The following is a 19,691-nucleotide window of genomic DNA, read 5'->3' on the forward strand; positions in this document are numbered from 1 at the left end:
TTGCAAAGCACATATCTGTAACTGTCCTCTTTACCTCTCTTTTAATGACCCCTCACCCACGCCACACGCAGGGCCTCCTGAGAGAGCTGGCCTCAAGCTGGTGATCCTCCTGCATCAGCTGCCGGAGTGTTGGGAATCTAAGTGTGATCTACTGTGCCCAGCCAGTCTTTTCTGGGGTTCTCTCTCTACGAGAGTGATTATGACAGTCATCTTAACAGGTCTCAGGGTCACCCGGAACACTTTGGAGAAGCGGGACACACTCTGTAGACACCCGTTCAGTGTCAGAGCCCGAGAGTGAATTGCTGGAGAACCCCAGAGTGACAAGGCTCAAAAAGGGCGGAGAAGGGTAAATCCACTTTCGGAGCTCTCCTGGGACCCACTGGGCCCTTTGTGACTGCCGTTCACAGAACAGAAGGGTTAAAGTCAGCTCACTTTCTTACAGCCACACGGCAAATGTACAATCATGCTTCTCGGACCATGAGCTTCCCATATGGTCCAGCCCAGTGCCCGATGGGTACTAACATGGGCCAGTATTTTAAGATGTTCTGGCACCAAACGTAAGGCCATGGCTGTTGTCAGAGGACACAACACATGGCAGATTACACTGAACTACAACTTCCCATTTCTGGCACAAGGCCAGCAGAGTCCAGCCTTTTACTTACAGATAGAAGTCACTTGCCTGGTTGTGGTTGGAATGAGGCTGATGAAGGAGCAATTTGGAAAAGGGAATTTCAAATTCTCCATTATGGGATTTAATGGGATTCCCACTTACATGCTTAGAGCAAAGAAATGATTTTTCTCTAGACAAATTAAGAGGCCAAGTATTAAAATATCTGTTTCATGGGTATTTTTTTGAAACTAGCCTCATGTATTATTTCAAAAACTGCTTCTTACTGTACCTTCAGGCCCTGGTGCAGAAGACATTCAATGACTTACATAGTTATGATTAAATCTGGGGAGCAGAGCCAGAAGGTAGACTTTGCAGCCCCCTTTCTCTATGAGAAGTCTTTCATAACCCCCTGCTGTGGAATCTGGGAAGGTGGAGCTTTTCTCGTTAGGCAGGCAGACATCCTTGAGCTGGTTTTAGGGCTGTCTGCCAGAAGGCCAGGGTCTTACATTCTGTCCCAAGCCTGTCCCCGAGTGGAAGATGAGAGCAAGTGCAGGTTTGGTGGCCTCAGGGCTTGTAAAGACGTGTGTGTGTGTGTGTGGGGGGGGGGGGAGGGCGCCTCTCTTGCTAGACCATTTTATAACACAAACATCCTACTCAATCTACCCATGACTCATATCAGACAACATCCCCCACCAAGGACCAAGTTTACAACAGTTCCTTCCTAGAGGCAGACCTCTAGTCATGTGATGATGACCCTTGCTGCCGCAGGTGATTGACACTGACCCACAGCTGGTCAAGGTGCTGAGAGTGGCTTTGGTGCTCAGCCTTCAATGGACTGTCACATCACACCCTTCTCCCAAGGGCTGGGGCTCATGGAGGAAGAGGTGCCGAAAGACTGTAAGAGCCAGAGGTGGTGAACAAGGCAGCATGAACGTATAGTCGCAGAGGCAGAGTTCGCAAGACTCGCCCAAGCCCAAGGCAAACAAAATCCCACATTGAGAGCGGGGAGAGCTGGGAGAGCAGGGAGAGCGGGGAGCTCAGGGAGAGGGGGAGAGCCGGGAGAGCTGGGAGAGCGGGAGAGCAGGAAGTCCCACCCCTGACTGAGGAGCTACTGGCCATTGGTAGCTTCCAGGAGAAGGACAGTTGGTTTTCTTTAGGGGTGTGGCTCCTGGTGGCTCTAACACAGCTCGCTGCACGGCCACATTCTAAGAGCTCTTAGAAGATGTTAATGAGACTCAATGGGTTTCAAAACAAAAGAAGGACATCACGTTGGATGGATGTGGAATGGGGGATGGATCTGGGAGGAGATGGAGAGATGGATGGATATGATTAAAATACAATGTATGGAATTCTCAAAGAATTTATAAAAATATTTTAAAAAGATCCCGTTAGTGCAGACAGCGGTGTGCTAGCAAAGAACATGCTAGAAGGCCCACAGAAGAATACCCATGTCCCCTGTTACCGTGTCCACTGTAGAAAATCATCTGTGATGGCATATTATTAAAGACGTGGCACATCTTTCCCCCCCCAAACATAGCAGAATGCACCCACAAGCAGCATGCGCCATTCACAGCATTCTTAGCTTGTGTTTATTTTCTTGGATGTCTGTAAAATATTAGAAGAATGTTTCATAATATCTCTGGAGAGAGAGGGCGCCGGCCATATGTCCTTGCTCAGCAGGAGCTGGGTGCTGACGCTTTCGGGGCAATCTGGTGTTTACACTCTGAAGTATCCCGCAGTGAGCCCAAAATGTGAACTCATGCAAAATGAACACAAGTCAAGTGAGAAAGAAAGGGAAGATGAGAGAGAGAGAGAGATAAAGAAACAGAGACAGAGAGACAGAGGGAGACACTGAGAGAGGGGAGAAATCTGCGTGGGGAAGTGGGAAGTGTCTTCTGTGTGGGAAGTGGGAAGTGTCTTCTGTGTGGGAAGTGGGAAGTGTCTTCTGTGTGGGGAAGTGGGAAGTGTCTTCTGTGTGGAGAAGTGGGAAGTGTCTTCTGTGTAGAGAAGTGGGAAGTGTCTTCTGTGTGGGAAGTGGGAAGTGTCTTCTGTGTGGGGAAGTGGGAAGTATCTTCTGTGTGGAGAAGTGGGAAGTGTCTTCTGTGTAGAGAAGTGGGAAGTGTCTTCTGTGTGGGAAGTGGGAAGTGTCTTCTGTGTGGGAAGTGGGAAGTGTCTTCTGTGTGGGAAGTGGGAAGTGTCTTCTGTGTGGGGAAGTGGGAAGTGTCTTCTGTGTGGGAAAGTGGGAAGTGTCTTCTGTGTGGGAAGTGGGAAGTGTGTTCTGTGTGGGAAGTGGGAAGTGTGTTCTGTGTGGGAAGTGGGACGTGTCTTCTGTGTGGGAAGTGGGAAGTGTGTTCTGTATGTGGAAGTGGGAGTGTGTTCTGTGTGGGAAGTGGGAAGTGTCTTCTGTGTGGGAAGTGGGAAGTGTCTTCTGTGTGGGAAGTGGGAACTGTCTTCTGTGTGGGGAAGTGGGAAGTGTCTTCTGTGTGGGAAGTGGGAAGTGTCTTCTGTATGGGAAGTGGGAAGTGTGTTCTGTATGTGGAAGTGGGAAGTGTGTTCTGTGTGGGAAGTGGGAAGTGTGTTCTGTGTGGGAAGTGGGAAGTGTGTTCTGTATGTGGAAGTGGGAGTGTGTTCTGTGTGGGAAGTGGGAAGTGTGTTCTGTGTGGGAAGTGGGAAGTGTCTTCTGTGTGGGAAGTGGGAAGTGTGTTCTGTGTGGGAAGTGGGAACTGTCTTCTGTGTGGGAAGTGGGGACTATCCAGTATGAGAAGTCAGGGATCCTAAGACTGGGACACCATCCTGGTCCAGGACCAGCTAGAGCAACCATATAGCTTATCACTGGGTCAACTTAACAGGTGATGAGTTGTGGCACATGATTAGAGAGCACACAAAGGAGGCCATGGCAGTCTGCTGAAAGAGGACCCTTCCTGCTTAGAATGCCTTCCCTTATTTAATCTCTGCCTTATTGTGATGGGAAAGGTAATGTAGGTAAGTTCCTTATTAGACTCTTGTGGGGAACACTTTAGGAGCAGTGGGGTAGACAGACTTATGTGTGTTTTGGGAGCAAAGCTCTGGTGCACATGTTTAGTAGATGATCTACCCTGGATATTTAATGTCTTCCATCTATCTTTTAATAAAATGGGAACAGCAATGCTGACCTGACCGGATCATTGTAACTCAATGAGATACTGTAATGTGAGGGCCATGAATAGCTAGACGCTCAGTAAATAGTGTTTCATCTGGTTTCAGGACGGGTGGAAGTCAAGGTGGTAATGGAACGTTTCCTGTATCTGGTAGTCAGGCAACTGAAGGCCATGTTCCGTGGGTAGGGGCTGGGGGCCAAGGGGAGGAGAGAGGGGAACTGACAGCATCAGCGGGGCATGTTTCCATGCCACCAGTTACTGGTGACTCCACCTCATGCAGAATAAGTGCCACAGTAGGCCGCTGTGCCCTCGTGAGCATCCCAGGCCAGCTGGAGTACTGAGATGAGTGAAATCTGAGAGCTACAGGGCCTACAGTTTATCCATCTGAAGACGCCTGTAGACTTAGCACATATGTGCTTTAAAAACTGTTTGAGGTCATTGTCACGTATAATTTTATGATGGTACATATTAGAGATCAAACTCTATAAAAGAACATTCTTGAGGAGACGTATAGGAGGAAGTCTTCAAAATAACTTCTCAAAGGGGGAAAAAAACACCAACAACGTTACCTGACATAATTGGAAAACTTTTCCAAATACACCTAGTAAAAATCAAAGTATTTGTTTTAGAGAGAATCTCAGGAATTGTTATATTCTTAAAGTCTGATTTTAGGTGGCCTTTGTTTATTTTTTTTTCTTCTTTGTGTCTCTGGGATTGAGACATTAACTTAATCCACATGTGTCTCTGTCTGAAAATAGAGACTGGACCATGGAATCCACGAAGGCCAAGTGTTTCCTTTACCTCCCCCCCCAACAGTGCCCCGCTTACCTCTCTATACATTCCTTGACAACAGCAAAATTTCCGTCTCCTATTGTCCTCCCAACTTTGTATCGTTCTGTTATTGTGGCGGGAATCTGGAAGCCTTCCTCGGACTCTTCTGAAAGAATTATTAGTGTGTTTTTACTGATAGAGAAGGGGCCACAGATGTCGTATGAAAGATACATTTCTAAGCATCATCTCACAGACTGGAACCAATTCAGAAACCCTGTGGCTAGCCCCCACCTTGCCTGTAAGCTCAACGACTCTTACCAGGGCAGGCGATAAATTAAAAAGGAAACCTATTGGGCCCACCTGGACTGATATCACCGCAGCTTATGTTTTCTGCTGCAGTGGGGATTCGGGGTAGGAAATCCTGCATTTCGAACTTCATGCTAATTTGATCAGCAGCCTTCATAGCACACTCATTGTATTCAGAGAAATGACCTTTTTTGTACAGAGCAGAGAAAAAGGCATTTCTGGGGAACGCTGAGCAGTTTGACATTGTACAAGCATGAAAAGGTCCTGCTGTTTGGACACTGAGCTTGACTCCATCCTGAAATGGATATCTCTGCAAAATTCCTTCTGCACTCAGGGTTGCTGGCCACCCCTCCCTAGTATCAACGAGCAGATTTTAGACAAATGTTCTCACCAAGCAACCTGCACGGCAGATGTCGAGTTTAAACCCTGATTTCTATTATGTCTGTGGGCAGAACAGTTTTTGTAATAATGCAACATATTCTCTCTCTGAAAATGTATTTTGAAGTATTTTACAAATGCCCAATAATGCTTTAAATATCCAAGGCTATAAAATTAAATAAGCCATGCTTGGGTCACATAAATATGATACATCACTTTTAACATGTCAAGGGTATAAAAAGCCTCTTAAATGTGGGCTGTAAAATGTACATGCTTTACAGGTATAAATTCCAGCTTTCCCCCCAGGCAACCCGAGTGCAAAATGGCATAGAAGCCCAGTGAGCTTCCTAACGGTACTCTTTTCCTAGCTGGTCCTCATACCCTGAGTTCCCCCCTCAAAATAAATGTGGGTGTGAAGGAGGTTTCTGGTAAGTCTTGTATTTCCTGTGTGATACTGGAGAGGAGGTTCCTGGTAAATTTTGTAGTTCATGTGTGATACTGGAGCGGAATGAATAGAAACTCATCTGAGGCTCTTTGTGTTGACTTCCCAGTGCTCGGCCTGCACAACTTGGTGGCTTTTCTAGAAAGGAAAGTCAAAGTGGGGCAACTGCCTCTACTATGCGCCTGTGCATCTCACAGCCTCCATACTATGGAGGGCAGCTCCCTCCTGGATCACTGGAAGCTACCTTGGCGGTGCCCGGCGTAGAGTGAAGGCTGCAGCCAATGCCTCCCTCCTTAGCCCACCCAGGAAAGAGCCATGATTTTGCCTATGTGTGAAAGACTCAACCTGGGGATGTTTTGTCTTCTCCCTGAGGAGGGGAGGAAATGGTTGTGGGTTGTCTGAATTTATAAATCGTCTGCCTGATGACAGGGTCTCAGACTCTTCATTTCTGGGTAATACAGTAGTTGTCCATGGTCTTTGTGATAATTGTGAGCCTACAGATGCAGCCATCTGTCCTCTCTTCCAGTGGAAACTTTCACTGGGACACCCATCCAAGACACAACATTTGAGATTTTTCTACCAACTATCGATAAAGGATCTGGTCCCTTTAGACTCAGCCTAGATTTAGTCAAGGGCCATTACATTCCATTGGGTGAATACAGCACACTGCAATGAAGGAGACTTCTAGATGGCTGAACTACAATTTCAAAAAATGCCCAAGTGTCTGCTATAACCATGGTAAGAAGCAAGCCATTTCCATGTGAGTCATGTGCCTTGCTTACTGTCAGAGAGTCCCTCAGAGAGTGCAAGGTTGGGGAACCATGGAGACATGTCATTTGAAACAGAGTAGCTTGTTCTTAACAATGGCTTCATCTCCACTCTCTTGCTTTCCCAAATTATTTCCCCTCATTGATTTGAGCCTGATTACAACCCCGGTTGGGTGGAAATGCTGACATTTAATAATCTGCATTTCTACAGAAGGGGAGCTAACATAGGGAGAACCATCCACCCAGTTAACAAAAGTGACAACTCTGCAATCCAGGCAGTTTTCTTACAACTCAGACAAATTCCAATGCGAATTAGTTTAAGGGACGAGCATTGTGTCTCTGCAGTTGCCAGCAATGGCTTCTTTCTGTAAAGTTATAGTTTGGGGGATTGAACTCCCTTAAGTTGGTACCCACCAATGGTGCTCAATACAAGACATGGCTGTTTTCTCACTTACAGAAAGGAAGCACACAGGGTCTTCCTAGGCACCACACACACGCAGAGGATGTGAAAGGACTCCATTAGGACCACTCCTCCTTCCCATTCTCAGACAGTGGGCGCCAATGCCTGTAAGAGCTACCCACTCTTGTCCCCCATGACATGCCACCACGAGCTGCTGGGGTTTGGCCACTCATTGTGTCTCAGACATTGTAGGTTTCAGAGTGAATTTAGCTAACCCTTCCTCCATTCCCCTGGAAAGCTGTGCTTTCTCCCAAGCTCATCACCTTCCCCAGGGCCATCATTCTCATCCATTGAGCTGCAGACTTTTGTGGATGACAGTGACGTAGAGGAGCCACCATGCTGAGAAATCTGTAAGGGAACAGAAACAGAATAAAACCTGGGTCAGAGGGATGGAGTGTCCACACGCCACACCCAGCCCGGGATCTCAGGAGCTAATGCTGCCCCTCCCAGGGAGGAACTGGTCTTCAAACTTGGAAAAGGAAGCCTTGAGAATGTCCACCAAGGGCCATAAATCCCGCCCTCCCTATTAGCCAGTAAGAGGTTGCATTGATTAGGGATCGTTGGAAACCTGGATGCCCGTGACATCTTTCCTCCAAATTAGCATCTTTGAGCTCCAGTTTGCCAGACTTTAGGCATCACACTCCCGTCTGCTAATCTCTGCTGAGAGTCTCAAGTGTGGTGCCATTTTGGCCTTATTTCTATTTTTACAATGACAGAAAGTCTCTTAGGTTAGTTATGGACTATTCTAAAAAAAAAAAAAGAAGCAAATAACTCAGCTTTAGCGAAAGGCTAAGAGAAAAGTAGAAGAGTGTGGGTTTGTTACTCTCCCTCTGAGATAGAGATGCAGTAAATAGGAGGCCAGCTTGGCACATGTCACACAATACGCCCGAGAGAAAGGCAAGAATTAAAGCCCAGGCCAGGAGAGTTTCCTGCAGTCTAGATGGATTGTGACCCACGAGAGCAAACAGGGTGTTGGCTCTATCAGAGGGAGAGCATTCACTATTGCAGCTGGCTGGGAAGAGTACAGAAGAAGGGTGGCTTCCGTCTCTGCCCCTACTTCTGGAGAAAGCAGTTTGCACACAGTTAATGCTATTTCTAAATAGTGAACACAGCTCATCCTAAAAGATCTTCCTTCTGTTCCCCTGGGTTTATCCACTTGGTTGGCCTGATGGGAGCAGGAGGCGGTGAGGGGGCGGCATTGGCTCATGGTGCCGGCTGTCTGTGGAGCAGAGAGAAGGGAGAGCGGCTGTAGTTGCATTGATCACCAAGGGTTGACGAGAAGCAAACTCGACCTACATTTCCTCTGCTAACCCGTCTCCCATTCAGCCTCCACCCCATTCCATCCACCGAGCACAAAGAGGGCAGAGGAGTTGGGTGTGACTCATGCCCGGCAGTCTCCTGCACAGAAACCCCAAATACCTGCTTCTTCATAAAACAGATCTGTGTGGTTGTGGATCTACCCTCTGAGGCAAGTGCCACAGAACAACATTTCCTGAGTGACAGAGGGATAAAGATGGACACAGCCCGTTGGTGAGTGCAGTGACATTGACAGCTGACAAGATTAGAACGGAAATTATGCTAACGGTGATACTTCTGCTTTCTGACGGGACATCCTACAAGTTTTAATGTTACTGTTGTATACCCCCTCCCCAGATGTCATTTGGCCTGTATTATGTGCCCTACACTTCCTTGAATCATAAAAATCTTTCCCCAATGAGCTTGGTGAATCCAGCTGCTTTCCTGTCTTCTCCCAGCTATCCTCCTTTTGACTAGGAACACCATAGACTCAAAGACCCTGATTTCCAAACCGAGTTTTTGTTTCTGTTTGTTTGATTTGTAAGTGTGACAGTACAGACTTGTAACCCACCATGTTGACGGCACAGTGAACACAAGTCAGCCTCGAAGACACACTCTGCTGACTCTCAAGATTGCCTTTTTGTGGAAACTTTATACTTAGAATATCTGCATGGAAGACTGAGACAAGGCAGGCTTGCTATGTTGCTGACTGGAGAAAACAAACTCAACAGGACCACACTGGAGGGGAAGGTGTGTGCTTTCCAGAACATCCAGATGATCCCCCGCATAACTCCAAAGGCAATGATGATCCAGGCAGAGAAGCACAAAATACAGTGGATAGGCCGGAGAACTTCTCTTCTGGGCTTTCTAATTCTTGGATTTCTTCTCTCAGCATAGCAATGGATGTTTCATAACATAGCTTTGTCAAGGTTCGGAGTCAGCAGATGCTGCCTTGTCATGTTGTGTTGCATATTTTACAGTCCAAGGACACTTTTCATCAAGCACCCAAGCTAATAGACAATAGTGCGCTTGGCAAAGATACCACAGTTTGTACACTCAGTTTAAAAAGCTGCTTCCCTTAACAGGGCCATCAGGTGCTCTACACAGAACTCTGACCCTGAGTACACGGTGGCATCTCTTAAAAGGTCGCATTCTATAAACTTGTTTTCCATCATTCGGTAAACTGCCTTATTGACAACTGAATTGCATTTTCGGCAGAGCAGCAAGTGTCTGCTGCCATGAACGCCTGGCACAGTGCCAGCTGTGTTTGTCCTGTCATAGGAATACAAGTCCCCCAAGGTTTCTAAGCTCAGTTAGCTTTGCATTTTTTCAAAGAGTTGGGTCAACGCAAGGATGCTGATATCTACAATTGCTCTGGCTTTTTCAACTCTAAATTTGTGTTTTTGAAAATGTAGACCACGCCATTTCAAAGTTCCTGCTGGTTGAGACCAGCAGACAACAGGTGGTCTTAAGCTTAGTTATGTATTAAGAAGGCACTCTGGAAATAGAAAGTTCTAGTTTTCTTTATTATGCTCAAGTATGGTGGAATTAATCTATTGGCCTTCTAAGGGTAGTATATCTTTTCTCTCTCCAAAGAAGTAAGAAGCAGAACACTACACAATTTTCAAAGGCAATTACCCCTCTTGGACTCAAGGAATTTCAGGAACTGAACTGGACCTTAAATGTGACAGACCTTTGTCACCCCGTTTCCACGCAGAGATCAGACTCCCCACTACAGTGCAGCCAGTACCATGGACATTATTTAGTCTTCATTCATGCTGCCCACTTCTAGGGTTAACCCATGCGAGAGTAGAACCCATTTACAAGACAGAACTTCAGGCTTTTGGAAACAAACAGGGCTCCCTCTGGGCCTTTCTCAATTTGCACATGCCCATCTTTTCTTGTTCCTCATTTGATAAAGATACGCGGTTCTCCCTCCTCCTGGAGGCATGCAGAGCTGTCAACCCTCTTTAAACCCAGCACTCAAAACTGAAGGCAACCGTTTCAGTATGTTCTAACCAGCACTGAACCTTTTTATCCTGAATAGAAAATTAATTCACTTCAAGATCACACTGGCTTCTCTGTCATGCCACGTTTTAATATTTCATCAACCTCATAGGTGAACGCATTTCCCTGTTTGAGAGGCTGGTGTTATGGACCACGCACCGAGACTTTATTCATGCTAAATGCCATCCTTAGTGATATTCATTTATTTTATGTTTTCTCCAAGACTGTTAATATTTAGATTCTGATTTTTGCCATTCCACCCACTACCCTCTCCTTCCCTCTCCCTTCCCCCACTCCAGTCATGGGCACGGCTGTCTGTGGGAGTTGTTATTAATCTGCCTACCTATACTTAACTTAGACCCGTAGTCTCTCCTGGAACATTATGATTTGTATTTGCATGTCTGGCTTGAAAACAGTAACGAGCACATGTAATGAACTCTTTAGAAGTGACCTAATGAGATCAGCTATTCCTTCATACTGACTGACAGACACTGAAGAGACCAACTGCTTCTAAATGAAGTTCTTTTGCCTGCTTTTATTGTAAGTGGGTAAATCACCATAGAAGGCCGAAGCTGGTGAGGTTTCTATGCTGATTTCAGTTAGGTTGCTAATTTGGAGGCATCTGGGCCTATAGTACAAAACACTGGGTTATTTTAGAATTTAACACAATTAGTTGCTCCAAAGGTGCTGTGACATTTGAGATGTCATCGCCTCCCAGCAGATTTAATGAGAACCATTTGGGCAGGTTGCTGACACCTGGAGGCTTTTATAGAACACCTCCATAAAAGCACTGCCCTGAAAAGAAAGAACACACCTCAAGCACAATGAGTTAGCCTGGGATCACATAACAGATGGGGACGGACGCTGCATGCGTTTTGAAGTAAGTGAGAAAGCTGAGCTAACAACTCTAACCACATTTTACCAAGATGTATCTGACGACGATGCAGTCAAAGAAACAGTTCATTTTTAAATGTTATGAGTTACTGTATGAGTGTTGTCACTCAGCCAGGGTCCACACTGCGTCAAAATTTGGAAAATATCCAATTGATACAATTGACTCAAGCAGTGTAGACAAATCTATTGCATAACCCAGATTTGGCTGGATAATGGTACTATCTCCAGATTCTGCCTTGCCATACAGTTATGCTTTGTTGCTGTGGAAAGGGGCTAAAAGGACCAAGAAACCAAGTGCTTGCCTTTGTTTGAGTTCTGAATTAACTTTATAAGGGAAACATAAGAAATAAATGCTTCGTAGACTAACCACTGTCTGAATAGTCTGCAGAGAGCTTGAAGACAACCCAATAGAGCAACATGAAAAAAATGGTTTGTGTGGGGCATTGGAGACTAATAAGAATTCATGTGATATAAAAAGCCATACATTTTATTTACTCCCCATGTGGCTATAGAACAAAAGACTGATAGCACTAATCTGCAATGACTAGCAGGAGCCCACTCTTTAAAATAAGGCAGATTCTGTCTACATTATTGATAGTGTGTTCATCCTAAATAAACTATGAAATACACAATCAAATTAATAACCAAGAATAAATCTTTGAATATTTAAAAACTCATAAAGATTCAGTCAAATTGTTTAAAAGACCAGAGAACTACTGCTCAGGAAACTGGTTTGTTGCTAGGAGGAACACATGGAAATAATGACCTTGTATTCTATCTTTGCTAGAGAGACCACGAAAATGAAAACTTCAAAAGTGAATGGATTTGTTTACAATACAATCCCTGCTGCATCAGGTAGTCTCCTTTGCCTCTGTTTCAAAACCAGGACGCTCGGGAAAAGATCTCCACACCTGCCATGTGAGCCACTTGTCCAGAGCCCATTGCACTGAACAGCTCAGTCACCCCACACTCTCTTCACAAACCCATAGCTTGGAAGGGTTTAAGGATGGCATCTCCCGTACCTCATGGAGTAGAGTCATTCCCTTAGGAATTTTCTTCCCAAATAGAGTTTTCACTCTTTAACAAGGACAGCACACTACTCTTGTAGGCACCTCATTTACATTTAATCTCTGTTACATAAAGTATGAATGAACTTTGACGTTATATAAATATGGAAAATTTTTTCTAGATGTACCATTTTAGCTATAGATACTGAATACATTTTCATGGAAATGAGAAAGGGGGAAAATTATAGCTAATTAATATTAAGCTCAACAGAAATCTAGTAAAAATGTTCGATTTAAAACTGTAATGATAATCTTTCATAATTTTAAAAGATGTATTTATTTATGTATATGAGTGTTCTATGGACTTTATGCCAGAAGAGGGTTTCAGGTCCTTCTATACGTGATTGGAAGTCACAGTGTGGTTGTTGGTACTTGAACTCAGGACCTCTGGAAGAGCAGCTAATGCCCCTAGCCTCTGAGCCATCTCTCCAGTCCTGATCTTGTACGGTTTAAAGTATTTCTCTTAACCTGATGGGCAGAATTTTCTATTCTTTATACTGTACTATGAATTAAAAAGATTATTTTTCCTAAGATGAAGTTGAGGCATCAAATGCTTTAAAAGTCATTATTTAATTGTAATTTATTGAATGTTTGTTCAATATTTTAAAAAACAATTAACCTGTATACATGCACATATGTACCCATATACAACTTCCACTGATAATCCTATGACCTTAGGAAAAAGGCTATTAATCCCAGGAGAAGGCTGATGTGAATTTTTAATGTACTCTAATTCTCCCCCCCCCAGCAAGTTGCCAGTTTGTCTCACAAATTCACTGTTAAGGCAACCCTGAGATGAGGGCACACTGCTAATTACAATACAGCCATCGGGAACAGCATTTCCCATCAGACAGGCTGACTCTGTTTTTCCTGTCAGTGTTTCATATGTCACGTGTGCTATCCTGTAGCCTATCTAGTATCACCTGCTGTTATTACTCAGCACAGGAAAGCTGTGTCCAAGGCGATGAAGGCCACCCTTGCCACACACAGCTGTTTCAATTCTAGCATCTGACCAAAGAAACTCACTGAACAACACAGGCAGTTTTTTCCTGTTTATTACATAGGTTAGCTAAGCTGCTAAATGTCACAAAGTCAGGTTCAGGAAAGGGTAACATGGTTGCATGTGAAACACAAGGTACAGCATTTTACAAGGAAACTACAGCACAAAGGCATGGAAACTTTCCAAACTGGGTAGTTCAATAAGACATTTCATTAGTTCTCATCTCTACAAAATTCTGCAGGTTGCTTAGAACGATGTATTCCCCAATATATTGTTGCTTCAACCATTTTAATACAAAATGCTTTTTGTGTTTGAGAAGAGACTATACATCCAAGCAACTCCAACTGCAAATTGTATGCAACCTTTCTAAAAAAAATCCAACTTTATAACATTCATAGTGTTTCCAAGAGTCCTCAAGAAAAAAAAAGGAACTAAGTTCCTTGCCTGGCAATGAGTAAAAACGCCTTGAAAACACATCACAGTAAAATTAACTTCCATGTTCTTTGCCTATTAATCTTTGAGTATCTACCACCCTGGCCACAAGAACATTGTGTGGCCATATATAATACAAACACCTAGTGTTTCATGCTTCACTTATACTACCTCAGAATTTATCCATCACCTTTTATTACAATAAAATACATTTCAAAGACACCATATGTCATGCACCCTTAAAGTTATTGTGAGGGCCTCAGATTTTTCCAGTTTTCCCTACATGCGTTACATGTACAGAATCACAAATATTTTTTCAGCTGACAGCTTAGTATGCTGTATCAAGCAACTGTTATAATTAATTTAACGTATTTTTGATTTCCATACTATTCCTTGTGGGTTCAGTCAACCAAACACTGCTGTTACTAACATGCACAGTTAGAGGCGCTGGCAAGGCTAATGCACAAATGAGCAAATAAACACAGACAGTAAACTTCAGTCGACAAGCATTTTCAAGTGTGTATACACTCATGTAGACACACTTAAACACACAGCAAGGAGCTTCAAAATATTTTAACAGTTTATAAGCATGAAGAGAACACACAGGATGGCCTTACATGTTATCTGGCTTTGGAACTAAACTTTGAATCTACCTAGACTTTTTCTATATTCATTTAAGCATAACACTCAACTACCCACAAATCTAGAAATCGGTTTGCTTAGTGAACATTGATTGGGATTGACAATCACTGTTGTCCTCAATATACACACAAGAGGAGACTGTCATTGCATTCAATTTACTGACTGAACAAGAATTTGCAATAGAACCACCAATGAGCATTTACATTTAACAATCAACGTGAGATCGAATTTGCTTGGATTTCAGTTTTTTGTTTTTCTAGATTTCAATTAATTACATTTCAGTTAATCTGGGATAAATCAGCACATGTGAATATTCGGAGTCATTTCATCATGCTAATTTAGCAAACTGATTTTGAGCTTAAATATGTGTCGACTAATATGCCTGTCCCATCTTTACAACATTAAAATTCTACAGGAACCAGTAACTTATAAGGCCACACTACAAATACCATTCTTTATTCTTCACGTTCTATATACACACACAAATGTCTATGTAGGCACACCCACGTATACACCAAGTCCTGCAAATGCACACAAACACAGACACACCTGTATAGATATATGGCCACCATAAAATGACTTAGTAGTTCAACAGTTAAAAATATTATGGATTTGTCTTTTAGGGTTATTTTTATACATTTTCATTCACATTTATTTTTGAAAATGAGGCTTTTAGACGTCATTGGCTTTTAAATGGAGACAAAAGCACAGTTAGTTATGGATGCAAAGCACGCGAGAGCAGGGCTCACAGGCAGGGTGCCAGGGCTGCTCGGAGGTTTGCAGAACATGGAATTCCATTCTGAAATGCTAAGGTGGCCTCATATGTGTATGCAGGCATGTGTACAGATGGGTGGACCTCAAACTTCTAGTTTAGAAACTGTGACAGTGCAGATCAGCTGCTAAAACAACGAACCAAGACAGTGACTATCCCACATGGCTTTCAAGTTCACGCTCAACACCGTGTTCTGTGTGCCATTAGGTTTTTAGCTTCTAACATGCTGAAAGCAGGGACCTCTTTGTGACATCTTTCTCTCTAGCTTTGTCTTAAAAAATGTAAACACAAAGACAAAAGTCTGAAAAGGTCAACACAGCCTAGTCTACACTTAGAGGTTTATCAGCAGGAGAAACCTGTGTGACTTTTGGATGGGGCCCTTCCTCTCCTGCTCAGAAGGACATTCTTAAAGTTCAGCGACTAATGATGTAAAAAGAATTCTAAAAGTAGCCACGTCGTCTTAAGTGACTGTAAATTACCCACTGGGTTCCGCCAATGGATTGGTTTGCCGCTTGGATGGTTAAAAATTCCGCTTTAGTATAATAGAATTATTTCCTGCATAGGAAAAGATCTCAGAGTATGCTGTTTCAATCTCAGAGGGACTTTAGTTTCAAAAAGTAAATGAGATATATGGCCCTTGAACAATCCTCTAATAAAAGTCACATGTCCAAAGATGAAGTGCTGTAGAGTGGCACCTCTCTGGCATGGCTTGAATGGAAAGTTGGCCACAGTACTTCCTGGCAATTAGTCCAAGTCCATTCTCTTTACGCTGTGTCTAAACAAAGCCACGGGCTTTATAGCAATGGGCAATCCCTGCTACTTACACAGAACAAATAGAATTTATTGGGGCTCTTTAAGCAGTAGCTGTCCATAAGACTGCAGCATGGGGGAGCTGAAATTACTGGAATTTATGTTTGTCCTGGACCATCTGACCCTCTGCTTTCTTTGCATTTTTGACAGGTTAGTCAAATACATGCTAATCTTTTACGGGCTCAACTATATTAAGTAATGCATTTTACAAAGACATAACCCTGCAACAGACAGCACGGGCATCCTCACAGATGTTTACTGTCTCAGCTAAGGCAAGGCAGCCCTTTGATCTCAGCAGGAGTCTCTGTTCACGTCTATTGGAAACAGTTTTAAAATCTGAAGTCTGGAACAGGTATGATTATTTTCTGTCCTTTCAAGATGGAGGGATCAGTCTGCAGTTCTCAAATAGCATGCCAGAGAAGTGTCCTCCTCTCTAACAGACAGGATAATGAGACACTAATTATTACTCGACTAAATTTTCAAATGCTGGTAGGTTGCCTGGACATTTTATTTTTCTTCCTCAGTCAGAATATTTTATTCACTTGTCAAGTGAGATGGTATCATAGGTAACTATAAACCAGATGGGAAAATTTGCTAGTTGAACAGTCTACTGAGGGAAATAAATCAATAACATTTGAGACTGTTTGACAAGGGAATTCCTCTCCATCTTGAATCAGGCATTTTCAAATTGTTTTCAAGAAAAATTTGAAAGAAATTTTGAGTAAAAGGCTCCAAATGGCACCATACATTTTAAATCTGTCACCCTACTGAGATATGTCAAGCCTGGAGAACATAAAATCCATGCTTTGTTAAATCTCAAATTGTTAGTGTTTGAGCTAATAAAAAAGAAATGGTCATGGGGTATGGTCTAAATACAATACACCATATACATTGATTTCTAACATCCAGATTTAAAAATAATTGTTTTATATTTAAGCAAAGCTGACTTACACTTTTGGAGATAGAGCTAGAGGATAGGAATTAGTAGGTTAATGTTTAACAGTGGGTTATAATCAAAGACACACTCGGTTTACACAAAAGGAGTTTTGCATATGAAAATTCCCCAAACAAGATCCAGAAATGATCAGAATGGAGCTTTGGATATCTGTGGGCCCAATGTACCTAAGCACCATTTAGAAGAATTTGAATTCTCAAACTGAGTTTATTCTTTGAAAAAAGAGTACAAGTCCAATTTTTTAGGTCAAAAATACACATTTGAAAAAAATATACTGTTGCTATTTTAGGGAAGCATTGTATAATTAATAATAATGCCAAGTTCTTCATGCTTCTATGTAGCTGAAACTATTCTTATAAAAGGTAATCTTGAAAAATAAAATTCACATGACAAGAAAAAAAAGGACATTCTTATGGACTAAGGTTAGTCTGTGAGATGTCTCCCACAGGAGCCCCTACTCATTCCCAGACATACTCACTTGGAAAGATCATGAAGAACTTTTGTGTTATCTTGCAATCAAATAACTAAATGGCCATATTTTAAAAACATTTTTTAAAAAAGAGTGTACCTTTTAGAAAAACCATGTCTGCAACTGTTATTTGAATTTGCTTTGTATTAAGTACAGAGAAATTATGTCTATATGTTTGTATAGATAAAAATTATATCTATATGTTTGTATGATTAAAAAGAAAACTCGTTGATGAAATGGTGACTGTAATGACTCTTGTACTCAATATTCAATTCATATATGAAATTTACCTGGACCCAGACCTTAGTCATAAAATCCTTAGCAATGGAGCAAATATTGTATTCAAACTCTCCTCAGTTACTTCAAATGGAGGAGATACTTAAAAAAAATTCTTTTGTAGAAGAATACCATCAGTAGAAAATGTCTGCATACTTGTTTCCGTAGGACTTAATTACTTATGCAAAACTCTTTTGTGTATTTTGCTGTTAGACATTTGCTTAGGCAATGGGAACCCTTGATCCCATCACAAACCATACACATTGCTCCACTGTGTCTTTTACACTGAGTCTCCTACTGAGTCCAAATCATCCGACGAGAGGGGGCGGTACAGGTCCTGTAAGATGAAGGGCAGGACAGATTCGTTTACTCATCTTTCTTGGGTTCCCTGCTGCTCTCTGGGGAGCAACTTGGAAAGGGATGGGCCCTTGGCTTCTAGCATCATTAGGACTATTCAAGTCATCAACTTTGGGTAAGAGAGATGATAACATAGGCAGAGTGATGATTTCATTTCATTGGCAGGAAAAATGCTTCCTGAGCTATCAGGGGCTCCTGCCTTCCACCGTGTCCAGTTGAGCTATGGCCCCTGCCGCCAGCCAAGACCAACTATGCTATTCTGTGTCTAGGCAATTCTCCTGTGGACATTTTCTTCCCATTCTGGGTAGAAGAATGTGCTTACCTCACAAAATAACTTATCAGACACAGTAGCTGGTATTCAGGATATTCTGGGATGTAACTCCAGTGTATAAACCCAAGACACACTGCCCTTTCATAGTTTTATGTTTGGGTGACTGGAAGTATTCTCAGCTATCCCCATCCATATCCCATCCCAAGTCTACTTCTAGTTCCCAGCCCCTTATCCATCTCTTCCTGACTTCTTCCAGCTTCTGTCTGCTACTATAGCTCAGTGTTGGTAGCCAAGCAACCAGCTCAGTTCCACCCAGAGCGTCTACAGTTGGCTTTCCCCCAGTTTTGTGCCACCCACTCCTACATCATCTGATGGACCAGTTCATCTACAAAAGTCAGTGATGCGGGAGTGTAGAGGAGAGCTGCATTCAGCCTACACAACACAGCACGTTTTTTTCTCGATGTTTTAAGAAAAGGGGAAGAGAGCCTCAAAAGTTGACTTTGTATAAGTAGGAAAGGTACTGGGTCCACTGTCTCCAGCGTATTTCTGAAGAAGGAACTCTGACATGCTGACTCGTCTCTCATATGACTATTCTAAAATGTCAAAAAGAGGTAATTTAGAAACATGATCTTAAGGGAAGGAAAATGCCTTATAACATCATAGTTAGCGTAAGTAAAATGGATTTTTTTTTTACTTGTAAAAATCAGGTATATATCTTAATATTCTTTGAAAAATTAGCTTCTGCTCCTGTATTTTAAGGTGTGTGTGTGTGTTTGGGTGAGAGTATGTGAGAAAGAGATTGTGTGTATATCTGTATGTATGAGAGACTGTGTGTGTGTGTCTGTGAGAGATTGTGTGTGTGTCTGTGAGAGTGTATGTGTGAGAATGTGAATGTGTCTGAGTCTGTGTGTGTGTGTGTGTATGTTTGGGTGAGAGTATGTGAGAGAGATTGTGTGTATATCTGTATGTATGAGAGACTGTGTGTGTGTGTGTGTCTGTGAGAGATTGTGTGTGTGTCTGTGAGAGTGTATGTGTCTCTGCGTATGTGTGAGAATGTGAATGTGTCTGTGTCTGTGTCTGAGTGTGTGTGTGTATGTTTGGGTGAGAGTATGTGAGAGAGAGATTGTGTATATATCTGTATGTGTGAGAGATTGTGTGTGTGTCTGTGAGAGAGAGTGTATGTTTCTATGCGTATGTGTGAGAATGTGAATGTGTCTGTGTCTGTGTCTGAGTGTGTGTGTGTGTGTGTGTGTGTGCTCAGATGGCTTTGCCAAGTCATTTTCTGGGTATGTTACTAGGCAACCCAGAAAGAAGAAATAGAAGTGGCTACTGTTTTCTAATTTGCAATAAAAGGAATTAGTTTATTCTTTGAAGTGTCTTCTTTTAGCTCATGCCATCTTTCACTTATTTCAGTATTTCCTGCACAGAAGTATAGCCAACCATTTGAAAAGAATATTAACCAAATTTGAAACAGGAACAGTTTTTAGGGATATTCTGGTCCCATTTTGACAGGGAGGGGTTATTCAATGCAGTTGTCTACACAGAAAGATGAAAGCATCTCTCACCAAAGCA

General features: G+C 42.7%; 1 protein-coding gene across 12 annotated transcripts in view; it reads right to left on the reverse strand.

Moving 5' to 3' along the window:
* Positions 1 to 19,691, reverse strand: part of Dclk1 (doublecortin like kinase 1) — a 283,576-nt gene that overhangs the window by 49,357 nt on the left and 214,528 nt on the right. For 4 of the 12 annotated variants that reach the window (XM_013118991.3, XM_040754407.1, XM_013118992.3 and 1 more), the window contains 2 exons: positions 7,087 to 7,219; positions 4,576 to 4,684 (listed from right to left, as the gene is read on the reverse strand). In XM_013118991.3, coding sequence (XP_012974445.1) covers positions 4,576 to 4,684; positions 7,087 to 7,219 — 242 coding nt within the window. Of the gene's footprint in view, positions 1 to 4,575; positions 4,685 to 7,086; positions 7,220 to 7,477; positions 8,091 to 13,174; positions 17,829 to 19,691 lie in introns of those variants that run through there. The other 8 variants (XM_005077890.4, XM_005077892.4, XM_005077894.4 and 5 more) reach the window with 6 other exon arrangements.

Source organism: Mesocricetus auratus, unplaced genomic scaffold, assembly GCF_017639785.1.
Source record: "Mesocricetus auratus isolate SY011 unplaced genomic scaffold, BCM_Maur_2.0 Super-Scaffold_100011, whole genome shotgun sequence".
Classification (NCBI taxonomy): Eukaryota; Metazoa; Chordata; class Mammalia; order Rodentia; family Cricetidae; genus Mesocricetus; species Mesocricetus auratus.